This window comes from Melospiza melodia, chromosome 20, assembly GCF_035770615.1.
Source record: "Melospiza melodia melodia isolate bMelMel2 chromosome 20, bMelMel2.pri, whole genome shotgun sequence".
Lineage (NCBI taxonomy): Eukaryota > Metazoa > Chordata > Aves > Passeriformes > Passerellidae > Melospiza > Melospiza melodia.
The window spans coordinates 13,071,785-13,093,221 of NC_086213.1; the positions used below are offsets into that span (position 1 = coordinate 13,071,785).

Genomic DNA, 21,437 nt, shown 5'->3' on the forward strand with positions numbered 1-21,437 from the left:
GTCATGGGTAAATGTGGTTGCACCCACTCTGTCCTCACCCTGCTACACAGGGTTTAAATCCATTCTGGAAACTGGGCTTGTGCTGGTTGTAGCTGAATAGGGAAAAAGGACAAAACATCTTTTTCAGGGCTAGGATGTGTAAATACAGGCACACCTCTTCCATTAAGGAGCTTACAGTACTTTCTAGAAGAGGCTCTGTCATGTTCTTTGTCATCATAAGCCATTCCTAAAATATAATGTATTTTAAATTGTATTTCATCAGTCTTGGAATGGCTCTGTCCTAATCCTTGTCTGGTTTGAGGCTGTATTTCTATGAAGTTGTACACAGACAGATCCATAAGCTGCATCCCCAAGAATGGATGGTGTTACTTTCCACAAAAAAAAAAGACACAAGTCTTGCAGAAATGCGTGTTTTCCAGAAATATTTATTAAACTGTTAAAATGATTTATTGCCCAACCAAAAAAAAAAAAAAAAAAAATAAACCAACCCATAAAATGTCAGTGATCCTGCACTTGGCAGGCAGGATTGTTACACCCCTAACCTGCCAGCATCCTGGCCCCTTTTCTAAAAGCAGATTTTCCTTGAATATTGACAAAAAATACACGACAGATCTTCAGATCTTTACAAACGCTTCCCTCTGCGCCACCCTTCCTGATGGCACTTGGGGTGTGTGAATGCAGCATTGTGAACATGAGAATGAGTGGTTAATGCCAGCAGGTCAGGAGGAGCTCTGAGGGGTTGAGGTAATGCTGCAGACATGTGGGGAAGGATTCCTGCCTCCTGCAGTCGGTGTTGGCTGCAGAGCTGGCCCGACACAGCCCCGGGCGCCGCTGGACGTGCACCAGGCCTGGAGATTTCCTTTGTGCTGCACTGGCTGGGGTTGGGTCTGTGCAGCTCCATTATCCCAGCTCTTTGCTCTCAGCTGATTTCCAAAGGGATCTGCTTACTCAGGCCCACGTTCCTGCATTGTCTCTGCTCACTGCATCCCTTCTGAATGAGCCACGCGACTGAACGGCGCTCGGGACAGACTCCATGGGGTCACCCACAATTTAACTGCCTGATGTGGCTCTGCTGCACTTTTTGTTTTCTTATATGGAAGTGAAGCCAGATCTTGGTAATTTAAGTATCATTGAATTAAGACACACCCCCATTTAAGAGTTGCTTTTCAGATCAGGGGAGAAGTGCTGCTGTTTTAAGGATGTTACCAAAGCATAACCAGGTGAAAACACATCTACCCCATACCCTCGCTGGACTCACCATATAAGGCCACGTGTCCCCCCTACCCCGAGCTCCAGTGACACCAGGGGGGCACAGTAAACACTTTCCCTGCCTAGAACACACGGAAGGTCCACGTTGGAATGAAGCAGTTGCAGCCAGAGCAGGGCAGCATACAGCCCACCACTGCAAAGAGAGATTTTATTGCCAGGGTTTTACTACAGATGGGCTAAGAACCATTTGCTGCTCACACACATTAAAAATCCACTCTTGGATCACCCTGTAAAAAGAACAACTGGCCTGCATGAAGCCCTCTGGAGTCCTTTGAGAGTTCCTCCTCCACTCAGTACCTGGAGTAGCTGGAGCTTTGCTCCAGCCTGAGCTGTATTTCCTGTCCTTGGTGCCACTCCTGAGAAGAGGCTCTGCAGAGCAGGAGGAGCAGCTGGGGTGTGGTGCCACAGCAGCTCCCAGCCCCTGGCACTGAGCTGCAGAGGCAGAGGCTGCCCATGGCCCCGCTGGCACGAGATCCTCCCCAGGAGCACTGGTCTCCAGCATGGACCTTCCCAGCCCAGGGCAAGGCCACAGAGACACCTCAGCCCTGTCCTCACACGGAGCCATGGACACATGAGCCCTCTCCCACCAGGTCAGCTCCTTGTGGAGTGTATGGAGCAGAGGTGAGCACTGCACTGGCACTGGGTGTCCTCAGCACTGACACTGGGAGGCTTTAGTGCTGGAAGGACAACCTGGGTCAGGCCCAGGGTCTCACCAGCTCAGCTGCAAAGCAGATCCAGCCCCAGCCCTGGGGATTGGCTGCTGGGCTGTCCTGGCAAGTTCAGCCCTGTGACTGGGGCTACCCAGACATCTGCCACCACCAGAGGAGCAGTTTCACACACAGAACTCATCTGCTCTGCCCACGTAGTGTTGAGTCAAGAGAAAAGGTTGGGGTCATGTCTAGGTCAGTGAAATAGTTCATGTCAGCCAGCTGAGGATGTGTTTCCCTCTGAAGTTGGGCAGTTTTACCTAGACAGGAAACTGAAGTGTGACTTAATTAAAAACCTGTCTGTGGGAAAGATCTAATTCTTTTACAGCAGCTGCCTGCTACACTGTGAGGAAGTCCCTGGTAAGAAGGGAAAAAACTTAAAAGTTAGGATTCCTCCCTGTAAGCAAACTGTTTTCCATTAATACTGCAGAACACAAGGCACGCTCACCTCATACGTCGTCTCTTCATGCTTTAGGCACTGTAAGCACAAGGGAAATGTACACTCACTGTCCCTCCCAAGGCTACTCCAGTTCTCACTGTGTCAGGTGCATTTCCAAGGGGTGACTCTGCAAGATGGACAGGACACAGCAGAGCTGTGGCTGCCACCAAGGGCGTGCAGCTGTCGTATCCCTCTTGAAAAAATTGTTACAGAAATAAAAAGCAAACAACCAGTAGTGTTAACAAACAGGGTAAAAGAGTCTTTGCCCTGTACTAGATATACACTGCAAACAAACTTCTAATAATGGCACAGGTCCTTTTTTGGTTTAAAGAAGCTTGTGTTACTGTAGTTAATGCATGAACAAGATCATGGACTTGTTATTCAGCACAAAACAAGTCATCTAGAAGCTTCCATGTCCCAGGGTGTCAGCAACTGTTACTACAAAGCTTGGGTTCCTGTTTGCAGCAAACAGTCACCAAGTGAACAGTGAGGGATCCCTTTTGGAGAGTCTGAAATGACCCCGAGGTGTGCAGGGCAAGGAAAAGTGACGAGCTGCCGCGATGCTGTACAGAAGCTTCTTGTTAGGAGACTGTCGAGATCTACTGCAGCAAACCAAACACCTCAGGGCTTTAGTCACAGGTGTTGCAGGGCTTCTTGTCCTTGCTCCATGTAGGCATCATCTCTGTTTGAATGTGACCATTCTCCAAAAGTTTGCTGGAAGTGCACATTTTTCTGTGACGCCTGCATACGTTTCTTATCACGAGAGAAGAAACTAAACCTTCCAGGAAGGGAGCAGTGAGGGAGGAAGGGAAAAGAAAGAACAGTGTTTACCATCCTGAAAGCACTTCAAACACCCACCCCAATGCACAGCACAACAAAACACCGAGCAAAAAACTCTGTTTGCATCTGCAGAAGACCAAGGCAGAGCAGCCTGATGGGAGTGCATGTCAGAACATTGTTAGGGATGGAGTCATTGCAATCTCAAGCAGTTTGGCTACACAAGCTTCAGATAAGCTCTAAATGCTGTTGACTCTACAAGGTGCAGGTATCATTTAGATGTGGGTTCCCCCTTCCCCAGCCCTCAGGTAACGAAGCCACACGAGCCAGGTTAGTTTCTTGGCATAAGTAAAGTGGTATCTTTGGCATTAAATCTGTATATTTTACCACAAAGCAGAAATAGAATTGTTTTTAAGGTCAGGGAAGTTCACAAGATAAGAAAATAAATCTCCACATTTTTTTCCCAGTGTAGAGGTTTTGATACATAAACTTGATTCCTGCAAAAAGGAATGAATAAATGCACCTATGTGCACAAGAGTTTGCAGGATGAAGGCTCTAAACAAATGCACACGAGTGTGCACGTCATTTCCTGTGACACAGCTTGGGTGCTCTCAGATAATGACGTACATGAACCAACAGCCATATAATACAGCTAAAAACACAGCTGGAAAAATCCTTAGTATTGTTTTATTTGTATGGGATGAAGTTACTGGATTAGGTAAAGTCACTGTTTGTTGTGGGTTCAGTACAAGAGGTGTTAGTGCAGTGTTTAGGCCTGCTGAGAAATGCAAAAGTTGTGGTTCCAGCTACCAAAGGACTGAGTTGGCTGTGGATCCCTTTGGTCTCAGTGCTGGGTTGGCTTCAGGAGGTGAGGATTGTTTTTCCTGCCCTGTACCAAGTGTCACACAGCTGTGATCCAGGACAGGAACTGCTAAATGCTGCCCAGTAAGGGACTGTGCCAATAGAACCTCAGCTTTGGCAGGTGCTGGAATATTGGTCAGGGCATAAACCTGACCCTGAGTCCACATTCACCTTCCTCAGCATTCTCCCAAATCCCCCTCAGCACCACAATCCCAACCCTCCCAGCTGCCTTGTGCAGAGCAGGGAGTTCACCTTCCATGCCTCTCAATACACAGGGGGCTGGATGATAATCACTGAGAATATTAAGAATAATTACTTGTTGATTAGAAAGGGAAATCAACCACTACACAAGTTAAATGCACATAAATAACAGTACTAGCAGAACCTGAACTTTTGCATTTCCTGGCTTCAAATGTGCAGCCTTAATAGTGAAATAAGTATTTTGTACTTAATTAGCCTCATACTTTTCTACCACCTTCATCACAGGAGTTCATAAGTTCACACACATATACTGAATATTTTCAGGGCCAGAGCCAGCTCCAGCTGATAAAAGAAGTGTTTAGTGGCTGAGCCTTCCTACAGAGCCCATTTGGTCCTGCCTGCTCAGGGTTTCTGTCTGGAAGCCCACACAAAGGACTGCTGTGTTTATACAGTCAGTTTCAAAGCTCAGTAATTTTTCACTTTATCAGGAAATTAGGCAGGAGAAAAATAAGTTTGTAAATCTCTAAAAGGTTCAGCTTTTAAAATTCCTTCTGAAACAATGAAAATTGTTATTATGGCTAGAAAATGCTCATGGAGGATGTTTGGAAAAAGCCTGTCTGTGTGGAGAGGAAAGTGTGTCGTTGCTGTAAATATAAAGATTGCTAAAGCAGCAGTTCTAATGCAAAGAGACTTTGCATTAACAATATCAGTATGTCTTCCAGGGAGAGCCAAGAATTGGATGACAGAATTGATTATGAAGACTTTACACTCTATTCCAAAATACATAATTAGAGACAAAATATACAGGGCATAGATAGAAAGACATGAAAGCAACAGCCTGTAATTAACAGTGGAATTTAATGTGGAAATCAGCCTCTCCATTCTGCAACTCTAACTAATGATTGTAACAAATTATTAGAAGCGAGTTTCTCAAAGAGCACTGGTGAGAACTGTGAATAGCCTTGCTTAGGAAGCAGAATTAACAGATGTGGTTAAAACTGCATATTGCACCGATTTTCCAAGGAATAATGATTGGTTTAGCGTGGCAACATTGAGGCAAAAGGTGATAACATGTGAGTTTGAGGATGAGCATGGAGGACTGGGATGAGTACTGACACTGACTGGTCATTCTGATTGGCACTTTGATCCTCTGGGATCCCCCTGACAGCCAGGAGAATGCAACCAGCAGTGCTTGTTAACAAGGGGTCATGCAAGAGGAAACCACAGTACCAAACATTTAAAAAAAACTCCTACAAGGGACACAAGTCTTCTTATTGGCTGCAATGTGGGATCGTCTGGAATCAATCCAGCTGCTACCATGGGCATTATGGCTGTAAAGATCCTGGTCAGGAAAGTACAGACACAGAAGAGATAAGACTGGAGCAAGGGAAAGAAAAGGCATTCCATTAAAAAGAAAAGAGGCAAACAATGTACATGGGGTTACTGTGAATTACAACACAGGACACGTTACAGGGAGAGGGGATCTGCATCACCCAAGACAGCTCTCCTCAGTGAAAAACTCTGGTTCAGAAAAAACAGTTATTGGAGCAGTTTCAATTGCTTTTGGGTTTCTAAAAGATACCACTTTCCTGTTGTGAGGCAGCCTGCAACCTGGCTTGGATTTCATCAAGGTATGACCAGCTCCAGCAATGCAGAGCACAGTGCACGTTTTTGTTCCAAGAGACAAACAGGCACAGACACAAGGAAATGAAGGATGAAGGTGTGTGTTAAATACAAAACAGGACTCTGCTGTGACTACTGGATATTGGCACAGGGTTAGAGAGGACCAGCACTACAGTTAAAGATTCCACAGGGGTTACAGTTGATATTTTCAGGTTAAAAACCAGTATTGCAGGTGAACTGTTGAAATAACCTCCTAAGAAACTGCATGGTTAAAGGGGCTGTGTGTCTGTTCCAAAGGAACCTACTGCTCATGCAGGAAGATGCCAACTGCAGGCAGCTGAATGCTTTAGGGAAACCTTGCAGCTGCTCTGGCAGGAGCACTGGAGCTGGCTCACAGCAAGACGAGTTCTTTGTGAGGGTTCAGCACTGAGCATTAGACAATCCATGCAGCACAGAGCTGAGAGCTCTGTGCCCAGCCAGCCCCACACAGCCTGCCAGCACACCTCCATCCATACCTGCACACCCTCTGTCTGTCTAAGGACTCTCCTCACAGCTTCTCCCTTGTGCCAAATATTTTTTTGAACTGTGGACTAATGTCAATTAAAGATTAAGTTGAAATCACGAGAGACATTTCACTTGTGACCAAATGCAGCTCTCCCCAGCTCACTAACTGCTGTTCTGAGACTAAAATTGAAAACAAATGGGCAAGCACTGTTGGATCATTAGCAGCAGCCAGGATTTCTATTTTTGTGCAATGTGGCACGTCCTGAGCTGCAGAACTGACAGACACACCAGCTTTTGTAGGCTGCAAGAATAGGAAGAGAACTCCTGGCTGTTTGAGGCATGACATCAGTGACAAACAAGCACGTAGTCTTAAGGAGAAAACAAAAGGGTGTTTTCTGCTCCAAACAGAGGGAGCATTTTTAATCCTTGGACTTTTCCTCCTCAGTAAAGCCTCCTGGTTACATTATTTCATTAAAACTCTGTCATGTGATGGGGGAGAGACAAATGTACGAGTCAAGCATCTGAGATCAGAACTCAGAGTTTGCCCCAAATGTGCCAACCCAGAAAAAATGCTGATTCTGTAGCTTCTGTTTTCCTTTCTTTATGGACTTGCAGCACTGAATCACCTGAGCACATCTGGGATGGCACAGGCTACACATCCATATGGCTCATTCCCTCAGACTGTGTGCTGAAAGGAAAAGGGCACATTGCACAGGCAAGCATAAAACTTGCCTTGAGAGGGCTCCTATTCTCGTACTTCAGCTTTTTGTTTAATCAGGAGAAAAACTCTGAAAGAGAGGGAGAAGCAGCCCCACTTTCCTCTGTGAAGGCACTCTGAATGCAAAGAGCAGCACTGCAAGTTTCCATCACAGCACTGGGTTCATGTGCCAGCGTTCCCCAGGCAGGAGAGGGACCCTGGGGAGGGAGAGGGAGCTCTGGAGACACCTCAGAGCAGGCAGGGACTGCAGCAGGAGGGTCTTGGGACAGGACAGAAGCTGCATTGGCTTCAGTGACAGTTCCTGACTTTTTAAAGCCCAACTACAAATACAGTGTTGACAACACACAGAGAGAGGAAGAGAGGAGGAAAATAAAACCCCAGCAGAGAAATCCTATCCAGACAGGCTGCAAGAACGAGACAAACCTGAAAACTGAAAACTTCCTTCTGATAACTCAGGCAGTTTTATATTCCCTTATTTAATATGATGGCTAAGTGGAGAGAGAGCAGAGTGAAACCTGGGGACAGAGCATGACATCTTAAAGAAGGAATTTCAGCTTAGGCAGAGTCAAAACCAATACCTCACCAACATGTGCTCTGCCTTACAACCTCTGTTTACATTTTTATGCTGCCTTTGCTTCATCAAAGCACTCAGGCAGCATTTCAAATCAAACATGGAAGCTGCACAACACAAACTGTGTGAGCTGAAACCAGCCATTCCCCACAACAGAATTAGCTTTAAAAGGTCTAAAAGAAATGCAAAAGAAAAGAGAAACTTTACAGTGAAGATCTTGTGCAACACAGTATCATCATCATCACCATCACAGTCACAGAATGAAAACTGAAATTCAAACCCAAAGTGTATTTCCTACTCATGTGAGAGGAAGGTTTCTCTCAGCACAGAAAGCTGCAGCCTACTGCAAATAATCAACAGTGCCCTCCTGACTCCATGGTGTTTTGGGTCAGCCCAGATCTTCCTATGGAATTTACTCTCCCAGGGCTGCTCCTGTTATTAAACAAGGACTGAAGGCTGTGGGCATGGGGACAGGATGGAAGAACTCCTTATATGGAAACAACTGTTCCAGTTAAAAAAGTAAAGTTTCCAGTATCACAAAAATCCAAAGAGTTGCTGTGAGATTAGAAGACTTAATTTGGAATAAATAAATGTCCAGGAAAGAGTTTGAGCAGAGAAAAGGACTGGCCAACACAGTGATTTTATGAAGTGATACTCTTGTAGCAGCACATCTCTGGCAGTAAGCTTTGGTTCCAGCAGCAGCATTAATATTTCAGAAGAAGGTGGGGTTCTCCTAGCCAAGCCAGTGCCCATCCTCTCAGCAGCAATTTGCTCAGCAAACAGAAGGGTTTTGTGCTGCCCACATGGTGCAAGTCAGGGTCTAAAGGCTTCAGTCAACAGGGAACTGGGCAGAGTGAGGCCATGGGAAAATGATAATCCAAGACTGAAAGTTGTCCCAGATCTAGGCAAAAGTTTTGGCCAAAACCAACTGTTGTTTCACATCTGCCAAGTGCTCATTTAGTGTGTCTCTCATAGACAGTGGGAATGTGGTTATCTGAATTTTTAAAGTCTTTAAAATTGTCCTATGCATAAGAAACATTTGGTATTACACACTATACCCAGTATGTTTAGTAGATATGCTACTTACAGTCGTTTGATTCCGGATTCAGGCTGAGTTGAGGGTTTTGGCTGAATTATGGGTGTGGGCTGTGGGGATCTGGTTTCTTCTTCCATTTCCTCACTTGAAAGAAAGAAAAGATAATTAATGTTCTCCTCCCAAGCCATGGAAGCACTTTGAGATCTACAATTCAATCTGAGCACTGTTGATGAAAGAATGCAAAAAGATCTGTTCAAAACCCATTCAAATCAACTTAAGATTTTTTTAATCGACCAAGGATCAGCACCAAGAACTGGGTCTCCATTCAATATTTTCTTCCCATTGTGTCAAGGAGAGGGAGAAGAGGAATGGATTGAAAAAAAGGTCTAGAATTTTCATTTTAGACCCACTCCTATCCTCATTTTTGAAGTTCAGTTCTATTAAATGTTTGTAATTTTTCTAGTATCCAGGGCAGACCTGGGAGTTGGGGAAGGACAAGTTTGAGGTACCAGGTTCAAACTGGGGCTGCATTCCTGCAGTCTCTGTACAAGCCTTTGCAGAAACACCAACTTGGACAGACCTTCAGAGCACATTTATTGTTTCTACACCTGCCCTGTGGCTCCCTGAGTATATCATCCAACAGGAGAGGAGATGTAACCCACCTTTTGTAATATAAAAGCTCCTCTTGAAGCAAAAACACTCTGGACTTCAGTTCATTCCTCTCGTGAAGGACGTCCCGGAGCTCCTGCAGGGTGAATCTTGGGCGATTGGGATCTTTCAGGTCCATTGCCATCTTCTCTGACTCAGAGAGACAATCATCATTGTTTGGTTCTGCCTAGGGAGTGAAATGTGGGCTTTAAATTCACTGTCCAATTCAAATGTCCAACTTTTGGTAAGTCAGTTTTAGGAATTCATACTTTTAACAAGTGGAGTAAATCAAACATCAGTTATTTATCTAAACACTGAAAAAATGACATGGCAATGGTCATACAGTTCCTTCCAGCTCCTCCCACAAAGAGGTGTCTTCTTCTAATGTAAACATACAATGATGAAAAACCACAAGGTTCTGGGAAGGGAACTTGGAATTGAGATTCTGAAGAGCAGCTCCAAGCCTTAAGAGGTCTGCAGGATTAATAACAATACAAACAAATGCAGGACACTCTGTTCCAAGAAAATACATTTGAAATGTAGCAAAGTCCATTTGAAATGTGATGCTTTTTACAAGGACTAATAGAGGCCAGCACATGAAATCAGAGCTGCCAGCAGCCAGGTCAGCCACTCACCCCTGTGGGAGGATGCAGAGATCAGAATCTCAGAGCTCCTGTGTGGCAGTGACAGCTTGCTGGAATACAAGCTGGAAATTTGAGGAGTTGAGTAGTGAAATTCCTACAAAGTCCATTTTTGTAATCCTGACTCTACCTCCTTCTAAGCTCCTGTTTGTGAAATGGTTTTGCAATAGACTGATCCATGGTTTCAGGCTGAACTTGGTTAAGGTGAATTTCAGGAGAATTCAGTGCCTGTCCTGCAGGGATGAGGCAGCAGAGCAATGCTCACTTGGGCACTGTTTGATCACCCTTTTCATCCAAACACATTCCTTTGCACAGACTACATGGATCAAAGATTGATGCAACAAGAGGTTCAAAGGAAATTACCCAAACACTTTTCCTCCCCTTCACCCCCTAGGTATGGGTCTGAGCTGGTGTCTCTCCTTTTGGTTGTGTATTTGTCCCACGTGTCTGCCCAAAGAAGCTATTTTTGCTAGATTTGGCTCAAATCAGCACAGACTGAGCAGCCTGTACCCAATGCAAATGTCCTTGACTGGGGCCAACAAGCCATGGCCCTTCTGGAGCATGCAGCTATTCCAGCTTTGTGCCTGCCACTGCAGCTCCTGTGTGAGCTCTGTCCTGGCAGAGGGAGCAGGGACGCCTCTAATGAGAGGAGGCACCATTGCCATGGAACTGATGAGCTGGAGAGAGGTGAAGAATGCATCCTTTCTCTGCAGACACTGGGGACACTTTTATCCTGCTGGCTCCAGGCCTGGGCTCCCCAGCCCTGTTTACAAAGCTGGGTGTCCTGGCTGAATTAACAGCAATGAAATAATCCTTTTCATCATTAATACAGTGCTTGCCCAGCTCAGCAGTGACATGTTAACACAGCACTGGCTGCCACATTCCCAGGGGACCAAGGTACTCCATCAGCTTTTGTCTCTGCTTTTTGATGTGTATTCCTGAAGTGGGTGTTTCACTGGATGTTTCACTCTCTGCTGCAGTCTGCCAGTCATTTACCATGGAGCTCTCACCAATGCACCAAGCTGAACAGCTCTGTGTGATAGAGCTCCTCTAATTCTTAAATATCATTACACCCCTTATTGCATTTCCTACTCTGCTAAGAACATCATTAGGAGAGGGCAATGCAGTACATTTGCTTCAGGAATAAAACAGTAATGTCATAGGCACAAAGGGAAATATTAGGAACCATAAAGAGGACTCAGGGATCAACAGATCAGTGTATCTTTTTCTCAGGAAGCTCCCCTCAAATTTGCATTCCTCTGCTCTGATCTCAGCCCAGCTCCATTTGCAGACTGTCACTTTGCCTGTTCTGCAAGAACCTGGCTCTGCCAGCAGGAATGTTTGCTTTTCATGAACATCTGTGCTCACAACACTTCACTGCACAAATTCTAATGGGAAGCAAAAGCAGAAATAAGGCCAAAGTTGGTTCCTCTAAAAAGTGCCTTGAAATATTTATGTATTGATTTGGTAGCACTTAACCAGCTTAGTCCTGGCTGATCTGAAGTGCCATGAGAACTGCAGGGATCAGGTGTGCAAAGCTCTACCCTGACTCTGGGACCACTTCTGGCAGTTTCTGTTCCACTGTGCTTCAGCTGCCACCACCATCCCTATGCACCCTGTGACCCATCTGGCCTTGAATATTTGCAGATCTGGCAAAGCTGAAGCTACTCCTGGCTGTTTGTCTTTGGAAAACCCAGACCCTGCCAGGAATTGGTTTGTTTTCCTTTGGGGAAAGGGGTAGGTGTGTACAAAGAAAATGAAGCAAACACGCTACCACAACCAAAATGCAAAGGGGTACTTGGTATGAAGTCCAAAGCTTTTTAAAAGGCTGCTTAAAAAGTGATCCAAAGTGCTCTTACCTTTACTTCCTCCCCATTTTGGCTGGCCTGGCTGTCCTCACCCTGCAGCTTTTCTCTGAGCTTGCCCAGCTCAGCTCTGAGGTTGCCCATCTCCTGCTCCTTGGTTTGCAGATACGCTTCCAGCTCCACCTTCTGCTCGATCAGCGCCTTCCCCTGGGCCTCAACCACCGTGATCCTGTGCCTCAGGTCGTGGTTGATCTTCATCAGCCTGTTCTGCTGCTGCTGCAGCTGCAAAACATCCATGCAGGAGCTCAGTGGCCATTCAGCCATGAGCCATAATGGCTCAGTCCCAAATATCTTGAAGCAGTGGGTTCCTGTTGCATTTAATCTGAAAATTAATTCCTGTCCTCCCCCTGTCCTCACCCCCAGATTAGTTTTTCTAGTATCTAATTAATCCCCCCCTGTCCTCACCCCCAGATTAGTTTTTCTAGTATCTAATTGTCTACTACAGTTTCAATCACCCAAATTTAATTGATTTCTAGAGTAAATTCCCCTAGCACAGGGAGTTTTTCAGATAAAAGCAAATCCATCACTTCTGATATTAATTCAAGGATAGGGTGGCTTCTGGAGTTCTGAATCAAATCTTAACCCAGGGGAGGACAGAGGAATCCTCAGTGCTCAGTCTCTGGGTGCTTTGCTTTGAGCTCCAGGCTCTCTCCTGAGGCAGATGTGACCTGCTGGCTGTGTGTGGACAGCCCCAACTCCAAAGGCTGCAGCACCTGCCAAAGGCATTGGGCAGAGCAGAGATCACCCAGGCCTGGCCTTACTGGCACCAGGAAAGTCCCATGGCCTGAGGACATGAGGCAGTGTGAGGAATGGGAGGCAAAATGTGGGTAAGGAGGTCATTGCACAGAAAGTGCCAAATCTCATGTCATGCCTGGAGTCACAGAGGAGTCTGTGACTCATCTGAACAGGTCACTGCAGGCCCTTCTCATGCAGAGAGATCCACACTGCATCCCTGGTGTGGGGCTGCACTGCAGCCTGACCGTTCTGGACACTCCACAGCTCTGCTGGACATTTCAGCTGCAGGACCATTAAACCAGCACTGTTTATACTTTCTGTGTTAACTTCAAACTCAAAACCAGGCTGTGGAAGTGTGGGTGAGAAAGAACAGAAATAGGAAGACCACGAGCCACTTACAGCCTCTACATCCTCATTTTTGAGTCCAAGTTCCCGGTCCTTTGCCCTGATTTCATCCCTCTGTTTATCAACCACTTCCTTCAGCTTCTTCATGACTTGCCGCTCTCTCTCTGACATCCCTGGTTAAAAAAAGAACACAGAACACAAACTGAGGGCAGGCAGGAGCTGCTGAGCCTGAGAACAATAACAATGAGGAATATTTATCAGACTCTGGAAGTTGCCTGCTGGTAGAATTACAGAGATGCTTTAGAGGTTACCTCAAGGGTAACAGAGAACACAGATGACAGAATCCACTCCATAAAGCCCCTGCACAGAGACTCCTTAAAAAGGAACTGACATTCCTCAGAAACATTTCTAACAGTGAGTGACACTGCTGCATCTCTCTGCCTTAGTAGTTTTACATCAATGTTCACACCATGCCCCAGGGAGCTTGGTTATCTCTGTGATTATCACTGGCATCAGTTGGCCAAGGCCTTGAGAAAATTGTAAAAAAGATGGTCTGGATCTTCAGTAAGATGTAAACAACACATCACTGTTGTGGATTATATCTGGATCCAAACCAGCTGAGGAGCACTGAACTAGATTGAATTTTAGTTGAAATCCAGTTTTGTGTTTGGTGAAAACAAGATGAAACAGGACCTTCAGAGGGTACCGCCATCCAGAATGAAGAACCAAAATTTAGTCTGAATTATGGCCACATATTTTCTCCTCATGTTTTGCCACCCTTTTCCCATCCTATTGTGTGGTAATTCATATTTAGAGTAATTGTACTTGAGAGAAGAATACTTGATAGCATTACACTGGTGAAAGGAGTTTGGAACATTGCCAAGAATCCAACTCTGATTCTGTCTGAAAATAAAGAAAGGGTTAGATTAACCTTAAATCTAATCAATGAATTATTAGGAAATGTTATAAACCACAGGAAGCATTCTTCTATTAGCCATTACAGAGATAACTTGGATCTGGCACTGCAGTGATGGACTCCTGAGAGCAGACACAGAGCAGAGGTTTTACCTTGGTGAGATGATGAATCTCCTGCCCTGAGATTGGCACAGAGATGTGCAGTTTGATGGTCCTGAGCTGTCACATGAAATCACACTGCACAACATCCTTGAAGATGCAAACACTGCAGAGCAGTGTGAGGCTCCCCTGGCCAAAGCCCAGCCCAAGCAGGAGCTCAAATCCTGCTGCTAACTCCACTCACTTTGGCAAAGTCCTTTGTTGTGTGGCTCTTCAGCTTCTTCCATTTGTGAACTGCAAGTGGTGCTGATGCACTCCCCGCTCTGGGCTGGCTGCAAAGCTGCTTCCTTTTCAATACATTAAAGCAGCTCCCACATCAGAAATATTCTCTGTATGCATCAAATGCATCCAGCCAGGAAAGGCTCTACTTTCTAACATCAGCTCAGACTTCCTGGTTTTGTTCTTCCCCCATCAGAGAAATCCAGAGTTGTTCCCACAAGAGAAATTAGCTGCATGTCTGTAGGACTCCAGCTCACAGGTCAGCTACAGAATGAACTGATGGAGAACAGAGCAGAGCAGGACAAAGCTCAGAGAAGGAAAGGGAGAACTGGTGGATGTGCACTCCTGCCCAGCTCTGGGCTCCCGTGCAGGCAGGGAGGGACCAGAGCAAACAGGGAGCAGCAGCTCCAGTTCTCAGTGCTGAAGGAGCAGAGCTGTGGTTCTGCAGAGAACAGGGAACTGCTCTGCTGGGAAAGCACTGCTGCTCATGGCTGGCCAGGAATCTGGTTCCCAGGACATGTTCCTGGCAAACCCCAGCAAAGAACTGTCAGTGACATGGTGTTCACATTCTAGTGTTACACTCTCACCCCTTTTAATTCTGTGGTGCATTTGCCCGCTCTATTTCTGGACCCTGGTTTTTATCAGCTCTGTGCTGCTCTGGGTTCTAGTTTTTCACAGGATAATTTTAATTCTTTGCTGTGGTACCAGCTCATACCCACCAGGGAGAACAAGTGTCACAAACACAAACTGCAGCTTAACTCTTCTAAAAGATCCACATTCCTCTCTCACAGCACAGGTGTGGCCCTTCTCTGCACCCACAAACCTCACTGCAGCCAATCTCAGGGCTGGGGCCTGAAACATCAGCTGCATTTAAAACCAAAAGAATCCAAAACTTTGCCTTGAAGTAGAGGAACTGCAGTGAAACTTCAGACTGGTAGTTTCACTCAGAAGGAGATAGTGAATGCAGCTGTATCCATTAGCACTTGTGAGATGCTTTGAGATCTCTAGATAGCAGGTGCTATTTAAAGAAAAAATACAATTCAGTGCTGACTACTTTTCCTCCCACTGTGCTCATTTTTTTTGCTAACATTGGTGAGCCTAAAAGGCTTCAATTGTGTGCACAGATCACTACAATTTTTATTTCAGGAAGTGGGGGGGAAGGAAAGGTGGGGAATTTTATGAAACAGTCACATCTCCTTCCATTTCCTCAGGCACTGGGAAAGAGGAGAGGGAAATCACTAAGTGCCCTAAATGTAAAATAATTATCTCTAAATGGTTCAAACTCTAATAAATGCAAGATCTTAAATGGCACACCCAGGCACATCCTATGAGCAGTTTCCTGTGGTTTGCTGTGACCCTGGTGTTGTTCCAGCAAGAGAATGGAAAGCAGCTGGAGGGGAGGACACCAAGAAAAGAAAGAAAGAAAAAAAAAAAAAAAAGAAAAAAAAATATTCTTTGTGTTTAGTGATCTGTTCAGTGCTGTGTCCACACAACTTGGCAGAGTTGTGCCAGGCAGAGCCTGTGGCACTGCACCATTACCTAAGCACTCAGCACAAGTTCAATGTCCCTTGTGAGGGGAGCTGTGGGTCCTGCAGCACAGCAGGGGCACACAGGTCCCTGAGCACAGCCAGGCTGAGGCAGCAGCTCCCCGGCAGTGGCACAGAGCCTGCTCGTCCTGTTTGACACACTCGGGTCAAGTTTGCATCTGGCATTTTCCTGGGATATTCCAATCACTCAGCACCATCAAGCAGGGCTCTGTTTGGGCTTGGGAGGAGCCACTTTAATGGGTGTTAGAGGCTCATCTCAACCCCTCCCTTGTGTTCTGTGTTCTGCTGTCACAGGTCCTGTCACAGGATCCTGCTCTGCTCAGAGCACTCCTGTTTGCACAGAACTGCCTCTGCCACGAACACTTCATCACACTCAAACAAGGCTCTGAGAACTGACTGGCAGGACTGACTCCCAAGGCCTTGCACACCCAGATCAGTGCCTCTGCTGCCTGTGTGAAATCACCCCTGTCACTGTCTGGTGAGTGAGCAGTGAGCTGAGGAGAGATGGGATCACAGTGCTAAACCAAGCTCAGACAGCAGCACTGCAGTCTGCTCAAAATCAGTGCAGCTAACACAGGATTGAGCCTGAAATGCTGCATCTCTGGCCTCTACATCAGACCAAAGGACAGAGACTGAAAAAGAGCAGCAGAACTGCTTTCTGACACTATCCAAACAAGTAATTTGAGACAAATCTATCCTTGCTCATTAATGACAATATGTCCTCAAAGAAAACCAGTCAGGTTTGATATAATAGATCCAAATAATTAAATGGGGTTGATAGAAATTAAAAGATTTCACTTAAACTGAATACTTTGGCTAAAGAATGTCAGTGATCTCAGCCTAAGCTCTGGAATGGGCTTATGGGTTTTGTTTGTGTTGTCACACATGGGTAGACACAGTAAAAATAACAAGAAAAGAACGTCTGGCATCTGCTTGGCTGGATGTGAGGAGTGTGGCTATATTTAAATGCAAGCACATGAGCTGCAGTGAGCTAGATAGCCACTGGAAGAGAAAAAAAGAAGGAAAAAAAAAAAGAAAACAAAGGGGAAGCTGGTTCTTTGTAACACAATGTCAGTCTTCATGGCCCATGACTCATTGCTGCCATGCTGAATTTTGCATGGAGTTTGTCAGCCTGATGTTGAGCTACTTCTTTGCCACTAATTGACTCCTAATTTGAAAGCATTGCATTTGTTTTAAAAAATATCTTGAGAGGTTTAACAATTTTTACTCTTTGAAGGTTTAATTATGCATTTCCCCAGTGCAAGTGAGCAGCGCTGAGCCTCAAGGAGAGAGGGAGTGCAGCTCCCACAGCGTTGGGCAGAGTTTCATCCACCCCCAGCAAAATGAGAACCCAAACAGAGATAGACCAAAGGGTGTATCTAGACTTTACTTCCAGAGGTGCTTCTCAGACAAACAAAAAGTTGGTTTTCTTTCCCTAATTTCTCCACCTCTTATCATGTCTTCAGTGTCATCATGTATTCAGAGATTTTCTATTTAGGTTATATATATATATATATATATAAACAAACCAGCCTTCAAAACCCAGATCTGAATTAATCTTCAGGGAAAAACCACACCAGAATATCCAGTCAAAGTATTTTGATTAAGTATTTCTTTTTGTAACAAAGCAAGGACTGAATTTGAAGTAGCAAACTTGCCTTCATGCTTCTGAAATTCCTCTTCTGTGAAATTAATGTCTTTGTGAGATAAGTTTGTCATCAGTTGTTTATTCTCCTCCTGGAGTTGTGCAATTTGGGTGAGAAGATCCTGTGCTTCCCCTCTCCAGACATCCTCCACCAGTTCTAATTCCTATAGGGCAGACCAGGACAACACATTGATATTTTAAAACATGTAAAGAGTCTTTGACTGGGCAATTTACAGATCAAACTACAGATCCTACTGATTCTTATGGAAAGCAATTAAATAAATCTACTCTGAGTTTCTTAGAAGACATCTGCTTTTTTAATGCCACCACCCCACAGCCCCCTTTGCTACATCTGAATGGAAATACCTGAGGGGATCATTCCTGATGCAAAGCAAGTTACCCAAAGGATGGCTCCTCATACCCTGCTGTGCTGTGAGGACCAGATTAAGGGTCCAATAACCAAACACCAGCACCAATTCCCTGCAGCACCCCAGGAAGCAGCTGCAAAGCTGTTAGAGAGCCCCCAAACCATCCCACAGCAGGGCCAGGAGCTCAGGGGTGGAACTGCTTCTGACACAACAGCCTGGTCTGAATTCCTGCCATGAAACTCAAGTGTAAATTGATGAGTGTGTGATCCAGTGCAGCTCCTGGTGCACACAGTGAACACAAACCCAAGCCATGCTGCCTCCCATGTAAATTGTCCTGCTGGAATGTCCTGTGTTAGTGCAGCCAGGCCAGCCAGAACAGCTCCCATTTGTTGGGACACTCTGTGTCAAGAGCAGCTGTCACCAATCCTCGTGAAGGTCAAGTCAGGACAAAAAAGAGAAAGTCCTTAAGGAAAGCAGTTGTATTTAGAACCTTGCCTGTTCCAAAAGCTTCTCTGGTTATCTCACTTCTGCAGAGGGGGGCATTCCCTGCTCCATTTTCACTTATGCTCTTCAGACAAAAAGCTGCATGCAAATCCCTGGAGCCAGGCTGAGTCACTGCTGACTTTCACATCCATCCACATGCCCCTTTCCTACCTAACAACAAAACACATCCACACAACAACCCAGCCAAGCACAGCTCCAGGCTAAAATAAGCTCTGCTGAGAGATTAAAGGATAGCTCTCTGCTTTGAATGCATGCTCTGATAATGGGAAGTCATGTTCCTGGTGACTTTTGGGTCCAAATACCATTTTATTCCAGCATTCATTACTGTATTGCTGCTGAAAGTGCTGCAGAAAACATTAGGTGGCAAAGATAATAAATAATAAATAGCAAAGGTGTGGTAAGCTACACAGAGTTAAGTATTAAAAAGGAAAGAAAATGTAATTAATCACCTATTTTACCTGAAACTCTTTATTTTACTAAATCTGTAATGAAATTGCTATTTCCAAAAACCTGGATTATTTACAGTGATGCTCCCTGTTACACCTGTGTAGCTAAAATAATGCAGTGACCTATTTTAGCAATAAACCAGCACATTCATCACTACCAAGCATATTGATAAAACCAAAATAGAACGCACACAAACCCCAAACAAGCTAAACTTATATCATTTATATGTGGCTGCACTGTAAACACACAGCTATGCCAGGTTTGCCTAGGCAAACTTTGTCATTTATTACTATTGAAGAGCCAATGAATTGGAGCAGAAATTAACTTTGGAGTCCTCATTAGTGGAAGTAGCAGACAGGGAGGCACATCCACGGGCCAGGCAGTGCCAGCCAGCTCAGGAAGCCCCAGGCAGTGGGTGCTGAGCCAGGTTCACAAGCAAAACAGATTCACACATAAATCTTAAATCTGAAATCTCAAACTGATGCTTGCAAGGACTACTAAAAGCTTTTCTGGGTGTTTCTTGGAGGGTTTGACATCAAAAACTGTTTCTCAGTATGTGATTTTTTCTGCTTATCAGCACCTGTCCTGTGAAAGTCTTCAACCCTCACATTGGAACAGAGCAGATGAGAGACCAAAGTTCTGTAGGGACCTGGTGCACTGGGAACCAGCTTGATTTAAAAAAATAAAAGGTATGTATCATGCAGTTTATTTTCCTGTTAAAATCTGTTTAGACTGAAGTAAATTGTTTAAACACTCCCTGAGCCACTTCATGACGCTCAGAGAAGCTGACAGAGCTGAGGTGGTTGACTGGCAGGGAGATCAGCTGACATGTTTAGGAAACTTTTTAACACTTATAAGAACTTCAGAAACATCTCCAGAACAACTTGTACAATGACACTGGGTCAGTTCTGTATCTGCTTCATCCCCAGCCTTTGGTAAATATCCAACATATTTGTATCTGTTCTCTGGACCTTCTTTTATCATACTCTTGAGACTTACCAAGGCTTTGTATATTAAAGGTCTTTTACCTTCCTTTTCAGAGACATTGCCCTGAGACTTCCTCTGCAAAATGTTGCAGGGTTTATCCTGGATTTCCCATATGCTAGGTGAAAGTCCTTTAGCTGACTCTCTTTGAAATATAAAACTGGGATTTATCCAGTTAAGCCAAATCTTGAAGTTTGGGGTGTCTCTTCCAGAAATCCCCCATCTCCTGTTTATCCTGATTCTGTGTGTGGAATCAGGAATGGCATGAGGCAGCAGTGATCATTTAGCATAGTCATTTACCAGAACCATTTCTTACATCAGTTATCTGGATGGTTTAAAGAGCAGATCTGCCACTTTCACTGCAGTAACTGGAGCTTGCTGTCCTGCCATGAGAGGCTGACAGGGTATGGGAAATGCTCTCTGCCTCGGGCTTTAACAGGAATGGGGTCAGGGAACACTGTGACCACCCCAAAACAAGCCAAGGGACATCTTGCCATCAGAGGATGGAGCAGCAATCTGGCAGAGTGCTCTTCCCTACTCTTCAGCTCCAACTCTGCTCTGAAATCACTTGGTTCTCCATCTCTCTCCTATGATTTGTCGAACCCGAAGTCTGTTCCAGGAAAACTAGACTGCTAAATCATTCCCAGCCCCGGAGAGGAAAGTGTATTTATTCTTGTCAGTGACCTTTCCTGGCCTAGCAGGAAGCAGCGCTGTCCCTCCCCAGGAGAGGGGATGGAGCGGGAGTCCGAATCCGCCAGACCCGGGGGAAGGAAACGCAGTGACCGGGGAAGGGGTGGAGAAAGGGAAGGAGGGAGGAAACTTCCAGCAGGGAAGGAAACAAAAAACAACAACACGCCCAAAGCCTCGGCGACGCTCAGGCAGCATCCGCGCAGAGCCGTGAGCCGCCCGGGCTGTACCGCACGCGTGCCCCGCCCGCTCCCGACCCCGGCCCCGCTCTTTGTGCTCCCGGCGGCGGCGGGGGGAGAACGGCGGCGGGGGGCCGAGCCCGAGTCCCCCGAGCGGCTGCGGCAGCGGGGGCAGCCCTGCCCCGCCGCGCCCCCCGCTCCCCGCCCGCACCTTCTGGTGCTTCCTCTCCTTCTCGATGCGGTCCATCCTCTCCAGGCGCAGGCGGTCGAGCTCCAGGCGCAGCTCTTCCATCTCGGGGTTGATGTGGTTGCGGCTCACCAGCACCTCCAGGATCTCCAGCACCCGCACCACCTTGGGCATGAGGCGGGCGATGGCCTCGCAGCCGTGCTGGTCGATCACCCGCTCAAACTCCTGCCCCACGGCCGAGGCGATGTCGTACACGTCCATGACCGTCAGCTCCGCCGCGTTCTTCTCCAGGGCGGGCGGCACTCCGCCGCCGCCGCCGCCGTCCATGGCTCGCCCGGCCCCGCGGCGCCCGCATAGGCGGCGGCGGGGCGCGCTCCGGGCGGGGCGGTCCCCGTGCAGTCGCCGCCGCTGCCCCGCGCCCGGGCCGCGGCCCCCGGCAACTCCCGCGAACTCCGGGCGCCTCGGCCGGGGGTGTTTAAACTTGGCCGGGCGGCGCTGGGGGAGCGGCGGCGGGAGGCGGGCGCGGCGTCCCCGCCACCACCGCCCCGCCGCCCGCGGCCAATGCCCGGCGCAGGGCGGGCCGGGGGCGGCCCCGCGCATGCCCGCGGCCCCCGCGCATCCCGGTACCGGGACCGGCCCTGCATGCCCGCGGCCGC

At 46.6% G+C, this 21,437-nt stretch overlaps 1 protein-coding gene across 4 annotated transcripts; it reads right to left on the reverse strand.

The window, feature by feature from the left end:
* Positions 1-405: 405 nt before the first annotated feature.
* On the reverse strand, positions 406-21,115 carry RILPL1 (Rab interacting lysosomal protein like 1). 4 transcript variants are annotated; one of them, XM_063173158.1, is made up of 8 exons: positions 20,806-21,115; positions 17,439-17,589; positions 12,995-13,113; positions 11,855-12,082; positions 9,369-9,541; positions 8,758-8,850; positions 5,509-5,596; positions 3,050-3,193 (listed from the first exon to the last, which is right to left on the reverse strand). In XM_063173158.1, exons 1-8 carry the CDS (start codon positions 21,106-21,108, stop codon positions 3,188-3,190), a joined length of 1,161 nt encoding a protein of 386 aa, XP_063029228.1. In that variant the 5' UTR covers positions 21,109-21,115; the 3' UTR covers positions 3,050-3,187. The 4 variants fall into 4 exon arrangements, with proteins under 4 accessions (XP_063029226.1, XP_063029228.1, XP_063029227.1 ...); XM_063173157.1 differs by having other exon boundaries at positions 5,485-5,596; XM_063173159.1 differs by lacking the exon at positions 5,509-5,596 and adding an exon at positions 6,393-6,467 and having other exon boundaries at positions 3,055-3,193.
* Between the last annotated feature and the right edge of the window lie 322 nt (positions 21,116-21,437).

What these genes read in the sequence shown, in the direction of transcription:
- RILPL1 (XM_063173156.1), bottom strand. Translation starts at nt 21,108, where the DNA reads ATGGACGGCGGCGGCGGCGGCGGAGTGCCGCCCGCCCTGGAGAAGAAC. An exon ending in GGAATTTCAGAAGCATGAAG is followed by an intron (nt 13,114 to 17,438) that starts GCAAGTTTGCTA and finishes TTTTTTAACCAG; the next exon opens with GGATGTCAGAGAGAGAGCGG. An exon ending in AAAATGAGGATGTAGAGGCT is followed by an intron (nt 12,083 to 12,994) that starts GTAAGTGGCTCG and finishes GATGTTTTGCAG; the next exon opens with CTGCAGCAGCAGCAGAACAG.